The following is a 23,995-nucleotide window of genomic DNA, read 5'->3' on the forward strand; positions in this document are numbered from 1 at the left end:
AAAAAAAATCTTATATGCATGTGAAAGAATGCAAGAAAGCTGAAAATGGTGTTCCTGTGGCACAGTTTCATTAAAGCGAGATTCAACACTGAACAGTTGTGCATCTCAGAGGTGTGAGCCAATGGAAAACCAGGGCAGTGGTTTGTTCTTTCTAGGGAAAAAAGTGCAGGATTTACTAATCTTTGCTTGTCACTCACAGTTGCTAAAAATCAAAAATCAGAAATTAGCTAACATTACCCCTGCGTTTTAGACTTTAACTCTAACTATTGCCGATTGACGCTAGTATCGCCTGTAACACTCGGTTTCATTTTCTTAATATAAAACTCTGTTCCTGTTCCTTTCATGGCTTTTTCTGTTTGGCAGCATGGACAGGCAAAGCTAAGATGCATCAGACAAAGATGTGATGTTGCTCTGCTCTGAAATCAGACAGCAGGCTATTAAGGTTCCAAAAATAGGTGAAAAGGAAACACCTATAAGGAAATACATCATACTTTATTTTGTGATCTTAATGCTGCAGACACCACGCTTTCTGAAAGACATTTATATCATCCGACTTGATAGACATTGTGATAGTCAGTCATCACAAGCCTGTTACATTCCTTTTAAAATCACAAGAAGATCAGCATGATCAAGTTCTCCAAGCTCAGAGATCACAAGCCACTGGAAAACAACATTGCTGAGTGGTTGTCACAAAAGATTAAAGAAAAATAGTAATTAGCTGACGTGACCAATATGTTCACCTATCATTGCCTGAGTTTTTGCTCCAGGCTGGAGAAGATATAGCGAGGTGAAAATCTAGTGTGACCGCTGCCCACAGGGTGCAACTTAATCAAATTATTACAAAAATCTACAGGAAATTATCAGATTAAAAAGAAAAAAGGCATCCTTTTCCTGCCCTGCTGACCACTGCCTCACTTCCTACACCCTATCTGTCTAGTTTATTTGAAATCAGATGTACAGAATGCAGATGTACAAGAAACTCACAAATACAAGAGCGAGATCACATGGTTTATTATCAGGATACGAATTATAACACAGACGTGTTAGCATCAGAGGGCCTGAAACCAGTGAATCAGCATACAGGAGAATTTGACTGCAGCAATACAATGCTCATAGACACTTTTTGAGGCATATATTCAGACCTTTTTCTTTTCTTTTCTTTTTTTTTTCCCCCTTAGCAAATCCTGGCACCTTACACAGACTTCCACTACAGACACAATCCGGATACGGCAGAGGCACAGCTCAAGTAAGAGTGCGATTACGATTACACCATTGATTGTTAAAGGTTCCTATCATGCTTGTTTAATGAACTGCATCTCGGTTTAACCTTTTCTGCATGCTAGGGAGGACAGAGAGGCTCGTTTTCTGGCTAGTAAGATGTCCATCGTTGCTTCCTTTCGCTCTTGGTCTGGTAAGCTCATAAATGAATATGATTTCAAACTATTTATGCAATGCAGTATCAAGTTATATCATGACATGCTTTTACCTAGTGTGAACTCCTGCTCCTGACTGACTGTGATTTTTTTTTTTTTTTTTTTTTTTTTTTTTTGGGTCTGTCTGCATCTAGGCATCATTAACCTCTGCAAGTCAGGCAGCTCCGGCATCCAGTCCCTCATCGGTCTTCTCTGTATACCGAATATGGAAGTGAGGGTATGTAGTACTGAGTATTTGAGTAAGTGACTGCAATGATTGTTCATGACGACACAACAGTAGAGTTACCAGCCTTGCACATTTGAACTTTGAGTACGGTGCTATGTGGCGTCACTCAAAAATCTCCAGAAGAGCCGTTTACTTTTAATAAGAGCAGCAGATGAGCCAATCGTTATATGGATCTGGAATGACTGACACTGTTTTGAACTCTGCGATATTAACTAACCCCCTGAAAGCCCCTCCCCCTTCCCCCATGTCACATTAGTAATATCTCAACCGGTGCTCTCATCTCAACTCCCAGTTGAAATATGTGTTGATGTGGGACCCTTGTTTTCTGTCTCAGTAAATGGAGAATGTTTCTATCAGTGTCTGTCTGATTCAGCTAGTATTAGACAAGTGTGTAGTTAACATCAGTTTACTACACTATATGGCCAAAAGTTTGTGGACTTTTGGCCGTGAACCATCACATTCACGTGCTTTTTGAAAATCACGTTCCAGATCTAGTTTCCCTTTGCTGTTATAATACAGCACTCCACTATATATAACCTCTACTCTTCTGCGAAGGCTTTCCACTAGATTTTGGAGCGTGGCTGTGGGGATCTGTCCATTCAGCCACAAGAGCATTAGTGAGGTGAGGCACTGATGTAGGGCGAGAAGGGGTTGAGGTCAGGGCTCTGTGCAGGCCACTCGAGTTCTTCCAACTTTGGCAAACCATGTCTTCATGGACCTCGCTTTGTACATGGGGCATTGTCATGCTGGAACATGTTTGGGCTAATCCCCTTAGTGAAGGGAAATTGTAATGCTACAGCATACAGCATGATACTGCATGCTACAGTATGTAATGCTGTTCAGTTGTGTGCTTCCAACTTTGTGGCAACAGTTTGGGGAAGAACCACATATGGGTGTGATGGTCAGGTGTGCACAAACTTTTGGCCGTATAGTGCACATTATATAGGGATGCACAAATATTTCGGCCACTGAGAATTTTTCTGGTTTAAAAAAAGCATGGTGAACAATGAAGATTTTAACCAAAAAAGATCAAATAGGACTATAACAAATTATAAAATCTAACACTTTACAAATAATTATAATGGAAGCCTAATGATAATTAGGAAGTGATTAAAAATGCTTTTTGTTTTCTTTGCTCTCAACAGCAGGTCAACTGTGAAAATATCGGTCATGTGGTACCATTTCCTGGTTTCTGTTAGACAAGTGCATTTGTAAAAGGACTATATAGAAAATGAACTGTTATGTTTTTTACTGTTCAGTGTGTTTTTACATTTATACGGGACAACACATTATTCCTCTTAGGCAGGTCTGAAGTGCATGTGTGAGGCGATTATTACATCAGCTGTCCTGTAGTGCTGTACAGATAAAATTGGTTGGCATTGTATTTATTAAAAATAATAATAATAAAAAAAAAAACTATGAAATGTTACGTGTATATTCATAATAGAAATATAATAATCAGCTTGTTTATCGTTAAATGGATGATGACACTTCTGTGCTGCAGTAGAGCCCGGACAGTAATGCTTATACTGAGTGTAATAATAAATGGTTTTATTTAAACTGATTGCTTTAAACTGTGCCTTAATCATCTCTCAACAGAAAGGCCTTCTTGACGTGCTGTATGACATTTTCCGACTCCCCGTTCCTGTAGTTACACAAGACTTCATTGAAGCGCTTCTTAGCGTTGGTGGGTGGTGACATGACGCAGTATGGTTTACAAAAACCACTGACTTTTACTAGATTATTAAAAGTAAATTTGTCTGGAATAGAAGAGTTAATGGATTACAATAACTTACATATTCCTCTGTCTCTCCCTCTGTAGATCCCAGTAGATTTCAGGACAGTTGGAGGCTGTCAGATGGCTTCGTGGCCTCGGAAGCCAAAATTATCCTCCCTCATCGGGCACGGTCGAGGTAAGGGCTCTGGAGAGAGGGGGGTGATACAATGAGAAATGTTGTACTGTCAAAGTTTTGTGAATCTTGTTTTATTTTTAATTGCCTCTTGAAATGCACAGTTTATGTTTAAGTTTTATGCTTTCTTCATTGGATAATCTTAACTGGATCCTGTAGACTTGTACCTGCTGCTGTGTACATATAGACTGTCCTGTGCTCATCCCAGGACATTTTCAACATCCATTTTCTAGTTCACCAGCATCTTCTTGACAAAAAATAAAGAAATTTCTGTTTCAATAAACTGGAAGTCTTTCACTTAAGAAGTGTCTTCACAGTGAAATAAACATTTTAATTCAAACACATTTTTGTTTTTGAGTGTGAAAATGTACACATATTTAATTAGACAGAGTTTTATTTGTATAAATAAATGTAAATATAAAAAAAATTAAAAACTTCTTAAGAGTATCAGCTATCACTTAGCAGAGATTGGTTGTAATGTCTAAATTTACTTGAATGCCTTTATTACACACAAAAAATGAAAAGTGCTAATTAAATTATGTGTTGTGTTTCTACAGGCCTGACCTGATGGATAACTACCTTGCACTTGTACTGTCTGCCTTCATCAATAGTGGACTTTTAGAGGTATTATTATTATTTTTCTACATTTTTCTTGACACTTCAGTGAGAAGTAGATGAAGTTTTTTTTTTTTTATGGAATATTAACGTGGAAGCGCTCTGAATATTTTGACTCCAGGGAAGATTGTGTGACCGATAAAAATACTTATATATGCGATGCATGCTCATTTAAACCTGTCTGTGTCCTCAGGGGTTGGTGGAAGTCGTGACTAGCAGTGATGATAACATTTCAGTATGCGCCACCATCCTCCTCGGAGAACTCTTGCACATGGTATCTTTCCATTTTCACTTCAAACAGCTAATGCTGACTTGCTCTGGCTAATGCTGACTTGCTCTCTGTTTCTGTTTCCTGCAGGCCAATACCATCCTCCCTCACTCCCACAGCCATCACCTGCACTGCCTGCCCACTCTGATGAACATGGCAGCCTCGTTTGACATCCCTCAGGAGAAGCGGCTGTAAGTCTTCTCATAGTCTTAAGCAGGTCTGCTGTGCATCCAGCTTAGGCCCGGGACAAACCATTTAAAAAGGGCCTCATGGAAACCTACCCACATTCACACATACATGTAAATGGGTATAACACATAATCAAACAATAGCTCATTCTAATGCGATATTCAATATTGCCTTAAGAACTTTGCCATACACCAGCCTTCTTCTCTTTTTTTATGAGAAAATGTCTGTGATTAGCCATAGAAATTTCTGTAGATGTGGAAGCTCGTACCATGAAAAGCACCACAGACCAAAACAAAATATGGGAAATATTAACTTATCTGATAAGTTGAAAACAGTGCAAGGCCCACATTTCATGCGTTTCATGAATCTCCTTCCCCCAATTCACACAAGAAGCCTCAAATCAAGACCTCATTCAAATCTGTTTTGACAACCTTTTCAATTCACACCAAGAGGCCAAGAGGCACATCAGGCTGCCCTTGCTTTATACTTCAGTTTTTTTTCCACTCCTGTAAGTGATTGAAATCACAAAACCACACTTTCTATACATGGTGCATGTTACTTAATATCATAATCTACAAAAATGCCATGATTTTGTAACCTGTAGGTGTATAGCAAACTGTTTGTACACTTCGATACTCCTTTTACATTAACGTGGAAACAAACACAAATATACCAGTTGTTCTGGGTCTCAGGGATGGACAGAATAGTCTTAGTAATGAAGGCTCAAAAGAGCAAATAAGATTTAGGAATGTGAGTTTTTCATTATTTTGTGGCACTTTACATCCAATCCATTGTATTACCACCTTCTTTATAACAGTTCAGTAAAAAACATTGAAGTAGCTGTGCACTATGGTGCAGTCTGGAGCAGAGTTCCTCATCGTGTTCTTGTATAACATTTTATAATATATAGCAATGTGAGTTATATACTGAGGTGCATTTATACAGGAAACCAAGGAGATGATGAACAATAGTTGAGTGTGATTATGCTGCATTCAGCTTTCCTCATAAGTGCCAATTCGCAGGTCAGAATGAAGGTTTTGAATGTGATGCTTGACATGACGCTTACTCAACGTGTCTGGTGTAAATCTGGGTTTTTATCTTTCTCTTTCTCTCTGTCTCTTTGTCATTTTCATGATGCTGTGTTAGACGTGCGAGTGCTGCAGTGAACTACCTGAAGCGCTTCCACGAGAAGAAGAAGCGAGGCCCCAAACCCAACAGCCTTTACCTGGATCACATCATCCGCAAGTCAGCTGCAGCCCAGTACTGTCGAGACCAGCACCTACGGCCCCAGAAGGACATCTACGTCATTAAGGTACTGAGAGCAAATCCTCACTCAGGAAGTACAATCATATGCTGTTTTATTTCCTATTCAGTATGGTTGGGTGATGAAAAATATCAGATCAAAATAGTTTTCTATAATAACTTCTATGATGCACGATATGTATCACAATATTCAGATATTTATTTAAAAATAAGTCTTTAAGTAATGTGTTGGATGATTTTTTTTAAAAAAAAGTTTTATTTAATGACTGCAAAGTCAAATTATTTAACAGTGGAAAGGGGGGTGGAATTTTATAATTGATCACAATATAGATATTATATAATTTATAAATTTTAGAATTTATCGCAATATAAATAGTATATCTCCATATTGCTCAGGCCTACTATTGAGATGGGATGGTTATACATGGGAGGTGGGATAACTCAGTACTGGTGATGTACTGATGTTTATCTCTGTTTGAATGTGAAAATTCCTGCCCAAAATACCTGCTGATTTTAGATTGTATGTAATACACTACATATTAGATCCAAATTTCTCAGTAGAAGGTTTTTGAAAATGATCTAAGGGTTTCAGTGCTTTTTTTAAACACATCATTACAGCGGTTTACAGTTGTTTTAGTTAGTACAGCTCTGAGCCTGTTTGGCTGGCCACATTAATGAAATGGGTTTAATGTTCAACAACTCAGAAATCTAAAACAAGTCAGCTTGAATCTTCCCGCAGTTTTAATTAAACTAGGGAAAGTGCTGTAAATAACGTTTACATTTATTTTTAAATCTATAATTTAGCTCTGTAACTGGTTTGGGAAGTTCACTCTTAGCTCTAATAATTTGCCTAATTTGCCTGATATTTAATCAGTTGGATTATGTTCATAATATTAATCTGTATTGTAATCATAAGGGGGGATTTTTTTTTCCCCACTGAAAGAGCTCCCTGGTTGTAAAAAGTTTGAGAATTCCGTGCATTCGATCATGTTTAATAGTTTATGTGGATATCCAAAGGCTGTTTTCTGGCAAACATAAAACAAATCGATGTTTTAAAGCATCTCTTAAGCATTCACTGGGAATAAGCCCATGAATGAGCAGACTGTTAATTAGTAACCACAGGTACAGTTATAAAGCCTCACTTTATATATGCATTTCCACAATATAATGAGCTCATAGCCTGATATATATTGGACAGCATTTTGCTGATGAAGTTTTATCATGGTGGAGACAAACAAATTTTTTGTACTGAAAAGAAATCATTTGACGTGGACTTTCCACAAAAAAAAAAATATTACACAAAAGATTACCCGCAGAAGTTCCTACACTTAAACACTTGTTATGAAGTTCAATTTTTAAAATGTAAGTGTAAACACCTCCCCCTCTTCACATGCCTCACCCCTTCTCCTGGAAAATCTTTGTAATAACAGAAGATATTTGCATAGTACATGTACAGAACATGGTTGGTGCTAATATTCTATCACACAGAAACACTTGCATGTCATGTGTTTATCACAGACTCAGAATTTCCTGTGTTTTTTCAGCTCCTACTTGCAAAAACCACTGCAGTGACAGTTTTCACACTTTTGCAAGTCTGCACAGAAAATTAATTCCCTGAAAGATTTTAATTGTTAAGAAAATATGCTTGATTAATGCAGATTATGAATTAAAATATTTACTGTGGCATTTACATTTGGCAGCATTGTTTGAATACTAAATTCAGACCAGTATCCCTGCAGACCAGTATCCAGTAAAAATGCTCCTGCTTTAATTTGTCCATATGCTTGCGTGTTGTTTTGTTCCCAGGACACTGAGGAGGCTCTGATGATGAATCTCAGAGACAGTCACATTCTCAATCACAAGCAGAACCTAGATTGGAACTGGGTTCTTATCGGTACAATACTAAAGGTCAGTAAGAGGGAAGAGGATTAAATGACAGGATTTTAATGAGCAAAATGGTGTGTAATTTACTGTGTTATGTTGCAGTGGCCAAATGTCAACCTGCGCAACAACAAAGATGAACAAATGCACAAGTGAGAACTTATTCAATCTTCATATTTCATGTATCTTCATACTTTATAATAATGTTTTTTTTTTTTTTTTTTTTTTGTATGGTGCATTTGATGATGATCTGGGGTTGCTTTTAGGTTTGTACGGAGGCTCCTGTTCTTCTACAAACCCAGCAGTAAGCTGTACGCCAGCCTGGAGCTGGACCACAGCAAAGCCAAACAGCTGACTGTCGTTGGCTGCCAGTTCATCGAGTTCCTGCTGGAATCAGATGAGGTGAGGGAGGGGAAGCGCTCATGCTCTCAGGCCTAGTTGTTTTATTTTTTTATGTGTTTTATTTGTATGCCTGCTTATATATTCATAGTTGTTTAATCTTGGTTTGTTTGTACCTCTCTCATTAGGATGGCCAGGTTTACCTGGAGGACCTGGTGAAGGACATTGTGCAGTGGCTGTCATCATCCTCTGGGCTCAAACCAGACCGTAGCCTACAGAGCAACGGTCTCCTCAACACCCTCAGCCAGCATTACTTCCTCTTCCTGGGTACTCTCTCTGCCCACCCGAGCGGCGTTAAGTTGCTGGAGAAATGCAGTGTCTTCCAGTGGTGAGTTAAAAGCAGTTGCTGAGGTTTGATGAAGGTTTGTTAAATACAGATGGAGCATTGTTCGATTACATATACAGTTAATATTCAGGGACCCAACAATTTTAGATCACTTGGAATCACACCTGATGTTAAACCTTAGTTTTTAAAATGTGTTTTGTTCTCTTAGCCCACACACACACGCGCACACACACACACACACACACATATAGATTGTTTTCTCTGTGTTTTGGCTTCCTGTACATGAACTTTTGGGTGACTGAAAACAAAGCTTTTTGAAAATGCCCTCCAGGATAGAGAGATTTTAAAAATGTCTTTTCACTGTTTTTGTGTGGGCACAAACTTGAGCATGTCCATTGCAGTTTTGTGTGTGTAATGAATGTGCTAGCTGACATGTGTCAAACACCAAGGCCCAAAGACTTGTTCCATTTGGCCCACATGAACTTGGAAAAATAATAGTGAAACAGCCAGCAGTAGGCCTACACTACTGCTCAGCATTTTCCACACTAATCCAGAATTCACAGCAGATCTGTAGCGTAGCGACTTTCATTGTACAGTGAGCACAAACTATTCGAATTGTGATCCATCATCCCATATTTGTCTCATAACAAATGCCATTCTAATACTTGAGGAGGGGACTGCATGTTTTATATTAGGGCCGTTGATAAATTTTAAAAAATGAACGAATTAATTGCACAATGTGTTGCGATTAATCGCTTTTTTCCGTGAGACTGAAGCTTGTAATATTAAATTTTTAAATGTAAAATCACCGAATTACTGTAGAATCAACACAAAGGAAGTATATTTAAATTCAAATACTAATCGATTGTTGGCTTGAAAGGCGTATTTCTTACATGCACTAACAGAAATAATAATTAAGAACAAAAAAATTGTTCTATGTTCAAGTGCCAGTTGATTTTCAAAAAGCTCCACAATAGTCCATGCAGATTTGGAAAAAATGAACAAAGAAATATTCTGCTGAGATTTCAGAATGTTGACTCTTTTTCACTCCACAGAAACAATTCGGCTTAGTCCTCCTTTACATTCAGCCAGTTACTGAGCCAGACCAGTCTGTTTAATGGAACAAAGCAGCTCTCTTCCTTTGGATGATGTGACTCTGAGAGTGAAAACCACCTCCATCGTCTTCCACTATGTTAACTGAGCAGCAGTTTTTAACTATCCAATTAGCCAAAGCATTAGTTACCTTCTCACTTACAGGGTTTGTTATTCGACTACGAGTACTTCACTCCTGTAATATAGATTGGTAAGGCCCTGTAGAGATAGTTTCGCAGGGTGTTTTGCTTTGAGGTGATATGTCAAAGACGAATTACTTCTGTGGTAATTAAATTCGGCTTTGCAAACTGTGCAGATTCTAAAACTCCTTCCTTGTCCTTATCCATCTTTAGCCAGGATGGTTCGGTTTGCAGGTGCACACGTCGTCCCAAGTCATAGGTCAGCCGCCACAGGAAGTAAAGAAAGTGCAGCTGCTTTAATTGCATAAATTTTTTTAACGTGTTAAATATTTTTTAATATTTAATGCGTTAATCTTGAATTACAAAAATTAACGTGTTTATATATCCACCCCACAAGACTTGCTATTTTGGAGATGCTCTGACTCAGTTGTCTAGCCATCACAATTTGGTGCTTGTCAGAGTCGCTCAGCCCATTTTTCCTGCTTCCAGCACATCAACTTTGAGAACTGACTGTTCATTTGCTTCCTAATATCTCCCACCCCTTGAAAGGTGGCACTGTAAAGAGATAATCAACGTTATTCATTTCACCTGTCAGTGGTTTTAATGTTATGGCTAATCAGTATGTATACATAAACTTATACACACACACATGCGTGTGTGTGTGTGTGTGTGTGTGTGTGTGTGTGTATATATATATATATATATATATATATATATATATATATATATATATATATATATATATATATATATATATATATATATATATGTATATGTAGATAAAAATATATATATATATATATATATGTAGATAAAAATATATATACACACACACACACACACACACACACATATATATATATACATACATACATACATACATACATACATACATATATATATATATATATATATATATATATATATATATATATATATATATATATATATATACATACATACATACATACATACATACATATATATATGTGTGTGTGTGTGTGTGTGTGTGTGTATATATAGCTGTTGATCAGGATACTTTGTGGTCTGTAGTTTCCTGTTTGATAAATTGTTTGTAATTTAATTTTCTTTTGACTTTTTATTACACCTTCAAATGTCGGAGGCAAACTAAGGTCTATGCTGTACTGTTCCTGAATCCCTGGCTCCAGGGCTACAAAGCACACTGGGAAAAAAAATAGACATATGTTACTTTAAGCAGTAGTTCTGCCTCATCATCAGTTCACACATATGAATCCTTGTGTTGGTCATTTTTTTTTGTTTTTGAGTTTTTGACCATGGCCCTGGTCAGGATAGAGCTATAGTTTTAGCCATTTAGCCATGTTGGTGTTTTTCCACTGTTCCCCTTCTCTGCTGTTCAGTACACAGCTCCTAAAGTTATTCCTGAGGTGTTTGATATAACAGACATATTATCGCCGCCTAATTGGCTGGTGTGCTCCTGTAGGTGTTCCCATTTATTTATTTTGCATTTTTGCATATTTGTGTCCGTGTGGATGGGAATTTATTTGAAAATGGAGGAGTAAAAACTCTGCTTCTTAAACAGCTATCTGTGTTCAGTGTTATGTGCAGTTTGTGTGGCTTAAATACTGCACTGTCGTCCTGCTCCACTTTGTCTCTACAGCCTGCTGAACCTGTGCTCCCTGAAGAATCAGGACCATCTACTGAAACTGACTGTATCCACACTGGACTACAGCCGAGACGGCTTAGCGCGAGTCATCCTCTCCAAAATCCTCACTGCTGCGACTGATGTAAGCCACATGCTCAGAGCGCTGATCTTAATCTTGAAATAAAAGGCTCCAATATATATAGCTGGAATATTGTAGTACACATTTTAATAATTGGCCTAATATTTGAATAGTTCATAAAATAAATCTATGCCGAAGAGTTCCTTGGAATGTTTTTTACTTCTAAAGGGTCCCTGGGTTCCCTGGTGTTAAGGTAGATAGATATAATTACATGGTTCTAAAGTGTTAAGGTAATAGAAATGATTTAAAGGCTTAAACATTCCCGTACAGCATTACTCTCTCACTTGTGTAATTAATTCCCTTGATTCCCTCCGATTTTTTTTTTTTTAGTTTAGAATTTGTCCTATTAAATTAGTAAAATTACTTGCTTGATGGGATCAGCTGGTAGATGTTGTAGTACTGAACCCGTATTTGTGTGTGTGTGTGTGTGTGTGTGTGTGTGTGTGTGTGTGCGTGCGCGCTTGTTTGCGTCCATGCCTGCAGAATTGTAGGCTGTATGCTACCAAGCACCTGCGTGTGTTACTGCGTGCCAACGTGGAGTTCTTCAGCAACTGGGGCATCGAGCTGCTGGTCACTCAGCTCCACGACCGCAACAAGACCATCTCCATAGAGGCCCTGGACATACTGGACGAGGCCTGTGAGGACAAGGTGAGAGATCAGCTACAATAAGGATTTAATTACAGATAAACTCTATAGGTTTGTATTTTTCAAGACATGAAATGTAATCAAGTATATTGAAGTGAGAAAGTCATGTGATCTGATTCCAGCATGCTGGAGTTATTGGTGTTGTACCTCATTTGGTTAAGTCTTGTACTTGTGCATGCTGTTATAGGAATATAATCAATGATGATGATTATTTTCCTATAACAACACAAGTGTTTTATACCTCTTATACCACAGCAATTTGCCAATAATCACAATTATAAATCACTAATTATTAATGACATTTATTTTTATTCATTAATTAAATTAATCATGATTATTTAATTTTGTGACACATGAGCAAGACAAGCTCCTGTTATCACTTACATTATCGCAGGTATAAGCAATTGTTCCTTCAGCAAAAGACTTTCTCTTGTCAGAAAATTTAAAATTGCAGCTTTACCTCTGACTGTTACAAAGCTGACACTAGAGGCTCCTTCCATAAATGTTATGTAAACGTATCTTTAAAGAAAACCCTAACCCTTTTTTTATTTGTTTTTGTGGTGCATTCAGCATATTAAAATGAGTGCATTAATGTAAACCTGTGAATTACAGCTGGCTGAAATACTGACAGAGGAGCTGTTATAGAAAATTAATCAATACCTTCTGACCAATCTTGTGAACTACCTTTATGTTCTTCAGGCAAATCTTCATGCACTGATTCAGCTGAAGCCGGCACTGACTCACCTCGGGGACAAGGGTGTGCTCTTGCTTTTGAGGTAAGCTGTGGATCTGTTAATTTATTAAGCAGCATATGTTGGGGACAAGGAGTTCAAACGGGAAGAGACATGAAATCTCCTCCCTGCTGGCAGCTTAATGAGGATTTAATGAGCAAAATTTGATCTGCATTACACAGTTCTCAATAACAGCACTGCGTTGTTGAACTTAATAAAAGAGAGTGCAGTTTCCTTATCGTACTTGATCTGTTCTTGTCTCTCCAGGTTCTTGTCCATTCCAAAAGGTTTTTCCTACCTCAATGAGAGAGGCTACGTCACTAAGCAGCTGGAGAAATGGCAGAAGGTGCTTTATCTCTACTGTTGCTTACACTTATGTTTAAGGGACTAAAGCTAACAAGCATCATAGTTTAAAAGGACATGCACTTTCTGTTAAGATCCGACCAGTATGAAAACATTTCATATGGTAAAAAAAAATAATAAAAATTAAAATTAAGCAGATATTTTAAAAAAGGGGGCTTTACTGAGAATTTGTGTATATGATTTAAGTCCTTAAAAACTTACAAAGTGCTTAAAACGTTAAAAATAAGTCAGTAACATGGCATTGTGGATCAGGAATAGAACACTTGGGGGTGTACTGTCATAGGAAAATAATCAAAGATGGGGTAGTGTGATGCAGCCCATCACGAAGTGAGACTGGAGCCACCGCTGCTTATATAAATTAACACATAAAAATATTAATAAGCCTGTAGTGAAGGGGCTCTGTTATACTATGTTAGGGGCTCAGAAGCTGGGCTTGTGTATCGCACTGAAGCTGATCAGAGTCAGGGGATGTAGCTGACAGAGCACATCTCAGCTGTGACATCTATCCTACATCACTATTTTGATTTGATGTACACAAGTATGCTGAACCCTGGGTCTCATAAATAACTGCTAGCAAATAGTTGGGTTTCCTAGTTTAGTCGGGTTCATATATTGCATTTCACATAATGTCTTCATGAGTGTAAAGCTCAGTTTACACCAGAAGCATTGCAGCCTGTGTGCGTTGGAGTGTGGAGCATTCATTACTGTGCTTTCACTGTTTTAGTAAACATAACATGTACTACACTCACCATCCATTTTAATAGGAACACCTGTACACCTGGTCATTTATGCAATCAATTATCTAATCAGCCAATTATGTCGCAGCAGCACAGAGCATAAAATCATGCAGATACAGGTCAAGGGCTTCAGTTAATGTTCATATCAAACATCAGAATGGGGGAAACGTGATCTCTGTGAGTTTAACCATGGCATAGTTATGGTGCCAGATGGGCTGGTTTGAGTATTTCAGAAACTGCTGATCTTCTGGGAATTTCACACACAACAGTTTCTAGTGTTTACACAGAATGGTGCGAAAAACAGAAACATTGAGTGTGTGACTGGTCCGCAGACTGAAATGCCTTGTTGATGAGAGAGATCAGAGGAGAATGACCAGACTAGTTTGAGCTGACAGGAAGTTTATAGTAACTCAGATACGCACTCTTTACAACCTTGGTTGTAAATACCTGTTCTTGGCTGACAGGAGTGGAACCCGATGTGGTCTTCTGCTGCTGTAGCCCATCTGCCTCAAGGTTCAGTGTGTTGTGCATGCTGAGATGCTGTCTGCTCACCACGGTTGTAAAGAGTGCTTGCATGAGTTACTGTATCCTTCCTGGCAGCTTGAATCAATCTGGCCATTTTCCTCTAACCTTTCTTATCAACAAGGTGCTTCTACTCACAGAACTGTCGCTCACTCAATGTTTTTTGTTTTTTGAACCATTCTGTGTAAATTCTAGAGACTGCTGTGTGTGAAAATCCCAGGAGATCAGCAGTTTCTGAAATACTCAAACCAGCCCATCTGGTACCAATATCAATGCCACAATCAAAGTTACAGAGATAACACTTTCTTCATTCTGATATTTGATGAGAACATTAACTGAAACTCTTGACCTGTATATGCCTGAGGTTTTTTTTTTTTGCACTGTGCTGCCACATGATTGGCTGATGAGATAACTGCATGAATGTACAATGTCCTAATAAAGTGGACGGTGAGTGTAGATCTGTAAATATTGTAAACTTGCATTTACACTGTAAATTATCATGGTTTGTAAATCCAGTGAGCTTCACTTCTACACTCTGTGGCAGTTAGAACTTTCAATAAGGTTACACCAGAGGGGCACTGCTGCAGTAAGCTGCACACTAAAATATCACCCATGGGCTGTTTAAATTATGAGCAAATTTATTTGTATTTATTTAAGCATGATGTTTCCCTGGGGTAGTGTGACTTTCACCACCGCAATGTGGGGTGACTGTTACCACCCTGAAATTTATTAATTTCCTATTACAGCACGTCCCGAGGTGTTTTATTCCTCTTATACCAAGCAGTTTTCTAACTGGCTGGTATAATTGCAAGAAGACTTTCTTGTGGTGGAAAACTGTTACTGACTGTTACAAAGCACTGCAGACTGCTGTCATAAATGTTACATAAACGTCTACTTATAGAAATCTTCACCATATCAACAATCTTTGTTAATTAACGGCAAGTTTTTTAGTACTTTTATTATTAGTCTTAGATTAGGTGGGACATCCACCTTCGACATCCCTGTGAATGAACTGTTACTGTAGAAAGTATATAGTATTAGAACACATTAATATAAACCTGTGAGTTGCAGCTGCTGTTATAGAAAATTAATCAACACCTTCTGACCAATCAGATTTGAGAATTCAACAGCGCTGTGAGGCATTATAGTAGAAGGAGTGATTAGAGAATGAGGCAATCATGTGAATTAAAGCTTTAGCAATAAACATTGCTATAAAATGAGTATTCTTCATCTCTTAGGTAATCTTTTTTTTGGTCTAGTTTGAATAATCACTCACTTATATATAACACTAAAAATGTTTAAGAAATTGTTCAGTTTTGTCTTGAGTGAAAGAAACCATATTCTTTGAAGTTGTTAACAGTGTACTGTGAATCTTGGTTCTGCTCAGGAATATAACCTCAAGTATGTGGATCTAATAGAGGAGCAGTTAAATGAGGCTCTTACCACATACCGCAAACCAGTCGATGGGGATAACTACGTACGACGGAGCAACCAAAGGTCTACACTTTGTCCACGTTTTCTTTGCTCAGAATTTCCTCCTCACTATTGTTCTAAGAATTGTGGTTTAAATTGGTTTGCAGGTTGCAAAGGCCAAATGTCTATCTTCCTGTGCATTTATATGGTCAGCTTGTGCATGACAAGACAGGCTGCCATCTCCTAGAAGCTCAGGTGAGAGGGGTTTTCCTTAGGAAATTTGATCTGTGTTCATTAAATTTCCTTTTGTGCAACATGTCTTTCTCTTTTTCTGACAGAATATCGTACCTGACCTAAGCTACACTGTGCGATCCCCAGTGCTGGACACATGGGAAGGCATCAAACAACTTAAAGCTGCTCTCTGGGCCTTGGTTAGTACAATTTTCCAACATGGGGGGAGGGGGATAACTGCATTTCATCGGGTCTGTACTTATACTCTGCACAATAACAAAGTGAATCTAATCTAATCTAAAATAACATAGTTGAAAAAGACTGTTGGTGCTGATCATTCTGCTTATGTCCAGGGTAATATTGGCACGTCCAACTGGGGTCTGAACCTGCTACAAGAGGAGAATGTGATTCCAGACATTGTGGCTCTGGCCCACCACTGTGAGGTTCTCTCCATCCGGGGGTGTGTAACCAGTAAACTACGCTGATAATTTTGTGTATGGTTATAATACAGGTTGTATAAGTTATATAAATCATTTGAGCCCACCTTTAAATCATGTTCCACTTTGTTCCCTGTCTCTTTCAGTACATGTCTGTATGTACTGGGTCTAATCTCCAAAACAAAGCAGGGCTGTGAGCTGCTGAAGCTGCAGGGCTGGGACGCGGTTCGACACAGTCGTAGACAGCAGTGGCCCGTGGTGCCTGATGAGGTGGAGCAGCAGCCCCCGCCTCCACCCACCCTGCTCTCATCAGTGCCCAGTACCCTCAGCCTCAACTCTGAGTCCACCAGCTCTAGACACAACAGCGAAAGTGACTCCACCCAGCCCAGTAAGTGCTTCTCCAACTGCTTCCTGAGCATCAGACGCACATTCAAGCACATTAAGCACAGTATTTTTTTTTCTTCTGATAGTTAGAGTAATGTATTTGTGGCATTATATGCAGAATCAAACTTCATTTGTGATTCAACCACAAAAGAGTGACTCCAGTAAAAAAGCTACTTAATGTAATCGCTTTAACATCACTTTTTAAGATGTATTTAATTGCATCAAAGAACATTTAGCCAAAAAAATGTTATGTTATGTGCTTAATAGACTTATGTTAAGTGTTTAATTTACATTCAATCTGAAAATATAAATAATATTCAACAGCCCTAATTTCTGGCTGTTATAATATGAAAAGCAAGTATTGACCCTAAATCTGTTTAAAAGTACTTTTAGTTTTAGCTGTAGTGTTTTTGATGCATGGTTTGCATCAATGGTTTGCATACTTTGCAGGCATGTACATCCTAGATGATGATAAAGATGGCTCCGAGTTGTCTGAGGAGCAGTCACTGTACATCAGGCCCAAGCTGCTGAAGGACCGCAGCCCCTTCACAATCCTGGCATCCAGCCGCTTTGTGCGCAACCGTTTCATCATCTCTTTCTCCGGAAAGAAGCCGCGCAGCACTAGTGACCCTAAAGGTAGCAGCAGCAGCGGCAGCAGTCATAAGCTAAGTGGAGAGCCCAAGCTGGGAGGCCTGAGGAGGAACCGCACAGTAACAGAACCCTCTGTTTACTCCCCAGGTCAGGGGGATGTGTTCAGCCCGGTGTTTCCTGACCTGTCCAAGAGCCCGTCAGTCACCCTGGAGACCTCATTCATAGGGAGTAAAGGGGATGAGCAGCAGGATGGCATTGGGGAGACGGAGTCACGTCTGCCACGGGTCACAGAGCGCAACATGGCAGGCGGAGACATGCAGCGTGAGCAGACCAGTCGTGAGAGGCTGGCAGGTGATGGACCTACCTCTGGAGGCGGGGCTCAGTTCAAGAGCCGAAGCCAAAGCTTCAACACGGACACGACGACCAGCGGAATCAGCTCTATGAGCTCCAGCCCATCCAGAGAGACGGCAGCAGGCACCACAGACTCGTCCGCCATCGACACGGACTGTGTCAGCCTGAGCACGGTCGTCAGTGCACAGACCATCCGGACCCTACACTCACTCACCCCCCAGTCCAATCACCTCCCCCTTTCCAAATCCAACTCAGTGCTGCTGGTTCCACCAGGCTCATCTCACACTCTGCCACGCCGGGCGCAATCTCTCAAATCGCCCTCTGTCACCACCATCACCAGCCTGACGGACTGCAGCTTCATGTACACAAGCCCCAGGGACGCACTGGGCTATGCTACGCTCAAGAGGCTTCAGCAGCAGCGCATCCACCCATCCCTCTCCCACAGTGAGGCGCTGGCTTCCCCCGCCAAGGACGTGCTCTTCACCGACACCATCACCATGAAAGCTGGCAGCCTGGACTCCAGGCTCACACCGAGAAGGTCTGAATGTCCATAACACGCATCACTTTTTCAGCAGCTCTATATAAACCTTTTATATTATATGCTTTTGCTCCCTTCAGCACCTAAGTGATTTGGAATTTTTGTATTCTTACGCTAACTGATTTTATGGATTTTAAATTTTTTAAATGGTCAGACAGCCAATATATTTTTACATTTTCAAAAAAATTAAACAAACACCAGTAGTCTTACTTTAACAGCACTCAGTTAAACTTAACAGCAGAAAGAGCAACATGCATGTAAAAACAAGCCACATATGTATTATAGCCTTAATCAAATCAATGAAATGAGCTCTTTCATTATTTAAATGTGCACATTAATATTTGGCTGTTTATTGCAGCTATAGAGCTTTTTATTCCTGAAATCTCCACAGACAGAGCACATTAGGTCCTGGTTGAAATATAGGTCTAATATCTTTTGAGTTATAGGGGTTTTGGATGTGACCAATCAAACAGGCCAATAACTACAATCAAACAGTCTAAGAACTCAATAATACAATAATAAATGTAATATTAATGATGATAAATATAATTAATAATGATGAGGGGGGGTTGTGTTTGCCAGTGCTGTAACAAAGTTATTAAAAAAAAAAATTGCAGTCCCCCCGGTTATGCTTCATGAACCCCAATTTGAGAACCACTGTTCAAAGTTATCGCCAGAATTGCAAGTTTGAATGAATTTTCATATATAACATTTAAAGACATTTATGGGCCAGAGAGTATTCTAGAATGTCAACTCTAATTATATTCCTCAAACACACTTTCTTGATTTGTAAAGTGTCAGGTCACAAACAAGGCTTTTTAGTGGGCTGTATTTCTGACTCAGTTTCCTGTTCTTCGTCTGAGGCACAGTAAACGAGACACTCCTTAAAGAAGATTTTGTAATAGCTTTCTCTTATTAAAAATGAGTCTACATTTTCATAGCGACAATATAACACAAAACTCCCAACAGACCCAGCTGCAAGGCAACACACAGGGTATATCAATGCGTTATCGTTTCTATCGTTTCGTTATCGTTTCTATAATAACTTACCAGAGACTTGTGTGGAAGATGCTCCACATAAACAGATTTAATAATGTGTGCATTATTATTGATATGGTGAGGTCTTCTGAGCAGAGACGTTTATTTAACATTTATGGAAGGAGTCTCCATTCAAGTCATTGCTTTGTAACAGAGACAAAGTTGTAACTTTCAAGTCAAGTCTTCAGGATAGAGAAGTTTACAGTTTCTTGGTAACATGATGACAGAGAAGTAAGCGTGATGAGGGAGTGACTGTATATAGCTGCTGTAACATGAGTGATAACAGGAACTTGTTTTGTGAATGTTCCACAACATTAAATGTAACTATAAATGGATAAAAAGTACTTTTAATAAAAACATTTTTAAATAGATGGCAAATTGCTGTGGTATACTAAGAGTAAAATAGATTGGGGAAATGTTGTTTTAGGAAAATAATCAACTTTGGCTGCTTTGCATCGGACTGCTTCTCAGTAACTCGTTTTTATTTTTCCTGTGACACCATTCCCCGTTATGTTTTATTCCTAATGTATCCAGCTGTTGTAGTTTCAATTATTTTTCATGGTGTGGTGTTGTGTTAGAGCCACCACAAACCCTTCCCTTTAAAAGCAGTCTCATCTTTAAAAGGTTTAATTATACATACAAATATTTAGAGCTTAATTTGTTTATTGAAAATAAGCATAAATGTTTATTGATTGAGTTCAACTGCTCTTAGACTTCAGTTATAAGTGAGAAGGGAATGAGTGAACTGTTCTCTCTTCAGTACGGGGAAACACACCAAAATTCAGGCTAATTAAACGTACTATATTAAAACGCTAGAATATTCCTTCAACATGGTCAGTGTCCCTGATGTAAGCCCCTTTGGGAGTCCACTTTGAGAATAACGTGCACTGTTTCTGGTGGTCCCTCTCAGGTATTCTAAAAAGCGCTTCAGCTGTCTGGGCCAAGGCTCAGGCGGGCGCCGTCGCCGATCTCTCCTCCCGCGGCGCGTGGATCACCCCGGGAGCTGGCAGTTCTCAGTCATTTGGAAGGACCGGTTCTGTCCTTTTATTTTTTTTTAGGGGGAAAATTTTCACCCTTGCCTCTGTACAACCCTAAAAACCTGCTTTATCAAAAGTGCTTGGACCTCTTTGATTTATCATCATCCCTGTTTCTGCCCTATTAATGCTTCCTCAATCCTGCAGGCAAGACGATCCGTCCCTCCTGATAACCTAACTGAGCTAGTATAGAACAACAACTGAGCAGAACCTTATCCTCTGTGCCTTAGACATTCCCGCAGAATATGTAGTACAGATTATCAAAGTTAACCCTATTTTTCCTGTAAGCTTTTCCGTATCTGAATGCGTGGCATGTGCCGCCTTTCACAACCCAGTGAATGATTAGCAGCTGTGGTAGTCTCCTGAGTAAGCTATTCTTAATGTAAACAAGCGATTCAAAATCGGTTTCTTTAAATCAGGTATTGATCATTTTAATCACCTCTCTCTCTCTCTTTCTGTCTCTCTCTCTCTCTCTCTCTCTATGTATATATAAATATATATATATATCTGTCTGTCTGTCTTTCTCTCTACTCTTGATGTTTCTGTTCTGTCCTGGCCCTGACTGGGTTCCTCTGTGTGCACAGGTTCCTGAAGGCACTGAGCTTTGCGTCTTTGGATAAGGAGGACTTGTTGAGCCCCATCAGTCAGACGACTCTGCAGCGCTCCTCGTCTGTGCGCTCCATGGTGTCCAGCGCCACCTTTGGCTGTTCGGATGACTACATTGGCCTCGCTTTACCCGTGGACATCAACAACATGTTCCAAGTACTCAGCCTCTTTTTCTTATTCCCATTCTCTGTGGCTACCAAGTAGGACTGCATGATACTGGCTAAAATGAGCCTACAAGTTCCCCTACAAGTCCCTGTGAATGAGCTATTACTATAGAAATAACATTAAAACAAGCATGTAAACCCTGTGATTTGCAGCTTTGACTGTGGAACCCAAATATCTCATTTAATCCTTAGTTATGATATAGTGCATGATGTAGCGTATCAGATGTGTCATTAAAGTCATCTGATGATTTGTGTTTTTTGCTAATAGATAAAAGAGACTCCATATTTCCAGAAGAGGACTAGCCCACCTTCAGAGGACAGATCTGCTAAGTTCTTCTCTGGAGATTCTGATGGTAAAAACACATATCTGCTGCTGATCAACCGTGATCGCATTGAACCTCCACAGATGTCACATAAGTGCACCACTTTCTTGATTCCCCTCTCTACTGACAGGTTCTGATGGCTCACGGCACGGCGTACTGAAGTCTCAGCTCAGCATTACAGAGCTGATGGCAGTGAGCCGAGCAGATCAGCAGCAGCTGCTGGGCTCAGAGGAGACGGGTCTGCAGGAACACACAGAGGAGAACTGCCTCTACTGCGTGGGCTGCAAAGTGCTGGGCTATAACACGCACACCCCCACGCAAAGCCGTTCAGGTGAGCCTGAGAATCAACTTTGGGTCAAGGCTGATGGCTTTCCAGGCACTATATTTTTTCATATAATCTTTTATTGTAAGTCACCAAGAGTTCAGTGTTTTGTTTTTTTGTACATTGTTTAACAAGTATAAGACAATATGATTGTATGCCATGTCTGATAATGGTATTCCAAAAAAAAAAGGTTAGTTTTGTTTTTCCACTATATGTGTGAACTTGATTAAAAATCTGGATTAAGTGATTGACATTGATGAGAATTGTACACACCCCGAAGAGGCCACTAAAAGATTGACTGAGTTTAATATGGCAGTCAGACACAATTTGGAGGTCACTAAATCATAACGCATGTGCACTTTGTTCGTTCTTTTAATTCTGTGTTCTCAAGCTAATAAAATTAATTTTACAAACTAAGAATAAGATCACAGTCTGCCAGGACAAGTACAATCTTTTTGGCGTACACTTCTTGAAGAGGAGTCAAATGTTTTGATGAAACATTCCACTGGAATTTGCAGGGTGCTGTAGTTATCCTTGCCAGAGGCCACGTAAACACAGTATAACTGTCTGTTTTCTCTAATTCCCAGAATTTGCTGATGCTCCATACTCAGAGTGGTGCAGTCAGCCTGTGCACAACCACCTTGAGGTCATGCCCCACTCCAAGTTCTCCGGAGTGTCTGGGTGTAGTGACGCTGTGTCTCAGGGCTCTGCCGGGAGCACCCGTAGCACAGAGCTGGTTCTAGGTAAGGCTGAGTCGGCTGATGGTTTTTAGAGCCATGGTTTCTCTTTTTTCGCCTAATTTAGAACAGGTTCTTTCATATAATTTTGTGTGCCTCATAGATCTCATAGTAGAAATTCTATTAAGGTAAAGATCATAAATACAGATTCAGAAACAGCTTAAACACTCATCACATGCAGGTGAATTGTTGGCAGTGGCAGGGGTAATCAAATCATTTGCCACCTTGTCAGGTAATAAACTGAATTTCCTTGGCTCTAAAATCATACTTTGAATCTTCCATGGTTCAGTTTAAAGTTGATTCAGCTAGCTGGCCCTAATGTCTATATTTGAAGGTTCTCCTTTTTTCCTTCCTCTTTTGCTAATTATTATCACATAGCCTGTAGCAGGCTTCTGTATGTTTGCGTAAACAAAATAAGAGCTCCACTCTTGTGATGTTATGATATTACATGATCAGCAGTTTGATAAGGTGCACTGACTTCATGTTTAACTGAGACTTCCCTGCCTGGGAGCCTGGTTGTGTTATTGGGAATTTATAAAAAAAAAAAAAAAAAAAAAAATCTTATTCTCTCTGGCATTGAACTTTTTAATCCATTATTTATTATAAGTGAGAATAAAAATACCCTGTCCTTTCTGTCTCAATGTTAAATGCTAAAAGGATGCCAGAGTAAAACAAAGATGAGGTCCGGTCAGCTCACATGACAGTGCAGGTAGTTTACCAAATGTAAACCTCCAGCAAAGAGATGTAAATTTGATGACATTTTCAGTCAAAATGGTGATAGAATGTTTATAATTCTAACATTTTCAACCTGGATTTCAGTGGCAGGTACGAAGCAGCCACGGCATCTTTTTTGAACTGCTACCTCACAGGGCAGTTGAACACTCTCAGAGCAAAGCACAAACTGCCCTCTTCCACATACATGAGCTCACAGACACCAGTGATTGGTCAGTGTAACTCTGATTGGCAGTGGTGGCTGAACGGTTAAGGCTCTGGGTTACTGAACAGAAGGTCAGGGGTTCAAGCCCCAGCACTGTCAAGCTGAGCAAGGCCTTTAACCACATCTGCTCCAGGAGCGCCGTATCATGGCTGACCCTGCCCTCTGACCTCCGCTTCCACCAAGCTGCGATATGCGAAAACTGCATTTCATTGGCTCTGTGCTTGTACTCTGCACAATGACAATAAAGTTGAATCTATTCTGAATCTAATCTAACTCTGACTGACAGGAGAGAGTGTAACACCATCCCTCCCAAACCAGAGAGCATGGCCAGTTTTGCTCTCTTGGACTCCTGGCCGTGGATGTATAATTGTTTCTTGTCTGAGAAGTCTTGACTTGGTGCAGATAGCTGGGACTGTATGAGGCTGTA

General features: G+C 39.5%; 1 protein-coding gene across 2 annotated transcripts in view; it reads left to right on the forward strand.

Moving 5' to 3' along the window:
- The window catches only part of rictorb (RPTOR independent companion of MTOR, complex 2b), a 42,052-nt gene that overhangs the window by 10,853 nt on the left and 7,204 nt on the right, over nt 1-23,995 (forward strand). The window contains exons 9-36 of one of the 2 annotated variants that reach the window (XM_034311142.2): nt 1,179-1,246; nt 1,344-1,411; nt 1,568-1,650; nt 3,259-3,346; nt 3,482-3,572; nt 4,127-4,193; nt 4,378-4,458; nt 4,543-4,643; nt 5,787-5,952; nt 7,710-7,811; nt 7,890-7,936; nt 8,051-8,186; nt 8,312-8,511; nt 11,341-11,467; nt 11,948-12,112; nt 12,809-12,885; nt 13,108-13,186; nt 15,850-15,959; nt 16,043-16,130; nt 16,214-16,306; nt 16,460-16,566; nt 16,690-16,931; nt 17,378-17,563; nt 17,666-18,407; nt 21,064-21,241; nt 21,518-21,602; nt 21,703-21,903; nt 22,482-22,637. In XM_034311142.2, coding sequence (XP_034167033.2) covers nt 1,179-1,246; nt 1,344-1,411; nt 1,568-1,650; nt 3,259-3,346; nt 3,482-3,572; nt 4,127-4,193; nt 4,378-4,458; nt 4,543-4,643; nt 5,787-5,952; nt 7,710-7,811; nt 7,890-7,936; nt 8,051-8,186; nt 8,312-8,511; nt 11,341-11,467; nt 11,948-12,112; nt 12,809-12,885; nt 13,108-13,186; nt 15,850-15,959; nt 16,043-16,130; nt 16,214-16,306; nt 16,460-16,566; nt 16,690-16,931; nt 17,378-17,563; nt 17,666-18,407; nt 21,064-21,241; nt 21,518-21,602; nt 21,703-21,903; nt 22,482-22,637 — 3,934 coding nt within the window. Of the gene's footprint in view, nt 1-1,178; nt 1,247-1,343; nt 1,412-1,567; nt 1,651-3,258; nt 3,347-3,481; nt 3,573-4,126; nt 4,194-4,377; nt 4,459-4,542; nt 4,644-5,786; nt 5,953-7,709; nt 7,812-7,889; nt 7,937-8,050; nt 8,187-8,311; nt 8,512-11,340; nt 11,468-11,947; nt 12,113-12,808; nt 12,886-13,107; nt 13,187-15,849; nt 15,960-16,042; nt 16,131-16,213; nt 16,307-16,459; nt 16,567-16,689; nt 16,932-17,377; nt 18,408-21,063; nt 21,242-21,517; nt 21,603-21,702; nt 21,904-22,481; nt 22,638-23,995 lie in introns of both variants that reach the window. The other variant, XM_034311141.2, reaches the window with a different exon arrangement.

The sequence above is a fragment of the Pangasianodon hypophthalmus genome, chromosome 15 (genome assembly GCF_027358585.1).
Source record: "Pangasianodon hypophthalmus isolate fPanHyp1 chromosome 15, fPanHyp1.pri, whole genome shotgun sequence".
NCBI classification, from domain to species: domain Eukaryota; kingdom Metazoa; phylum Chordata; class Actinopteri; order Siluriformes; family Pangasiidae; genus Pangasianodon; species Pangasianodon hypophthalmus.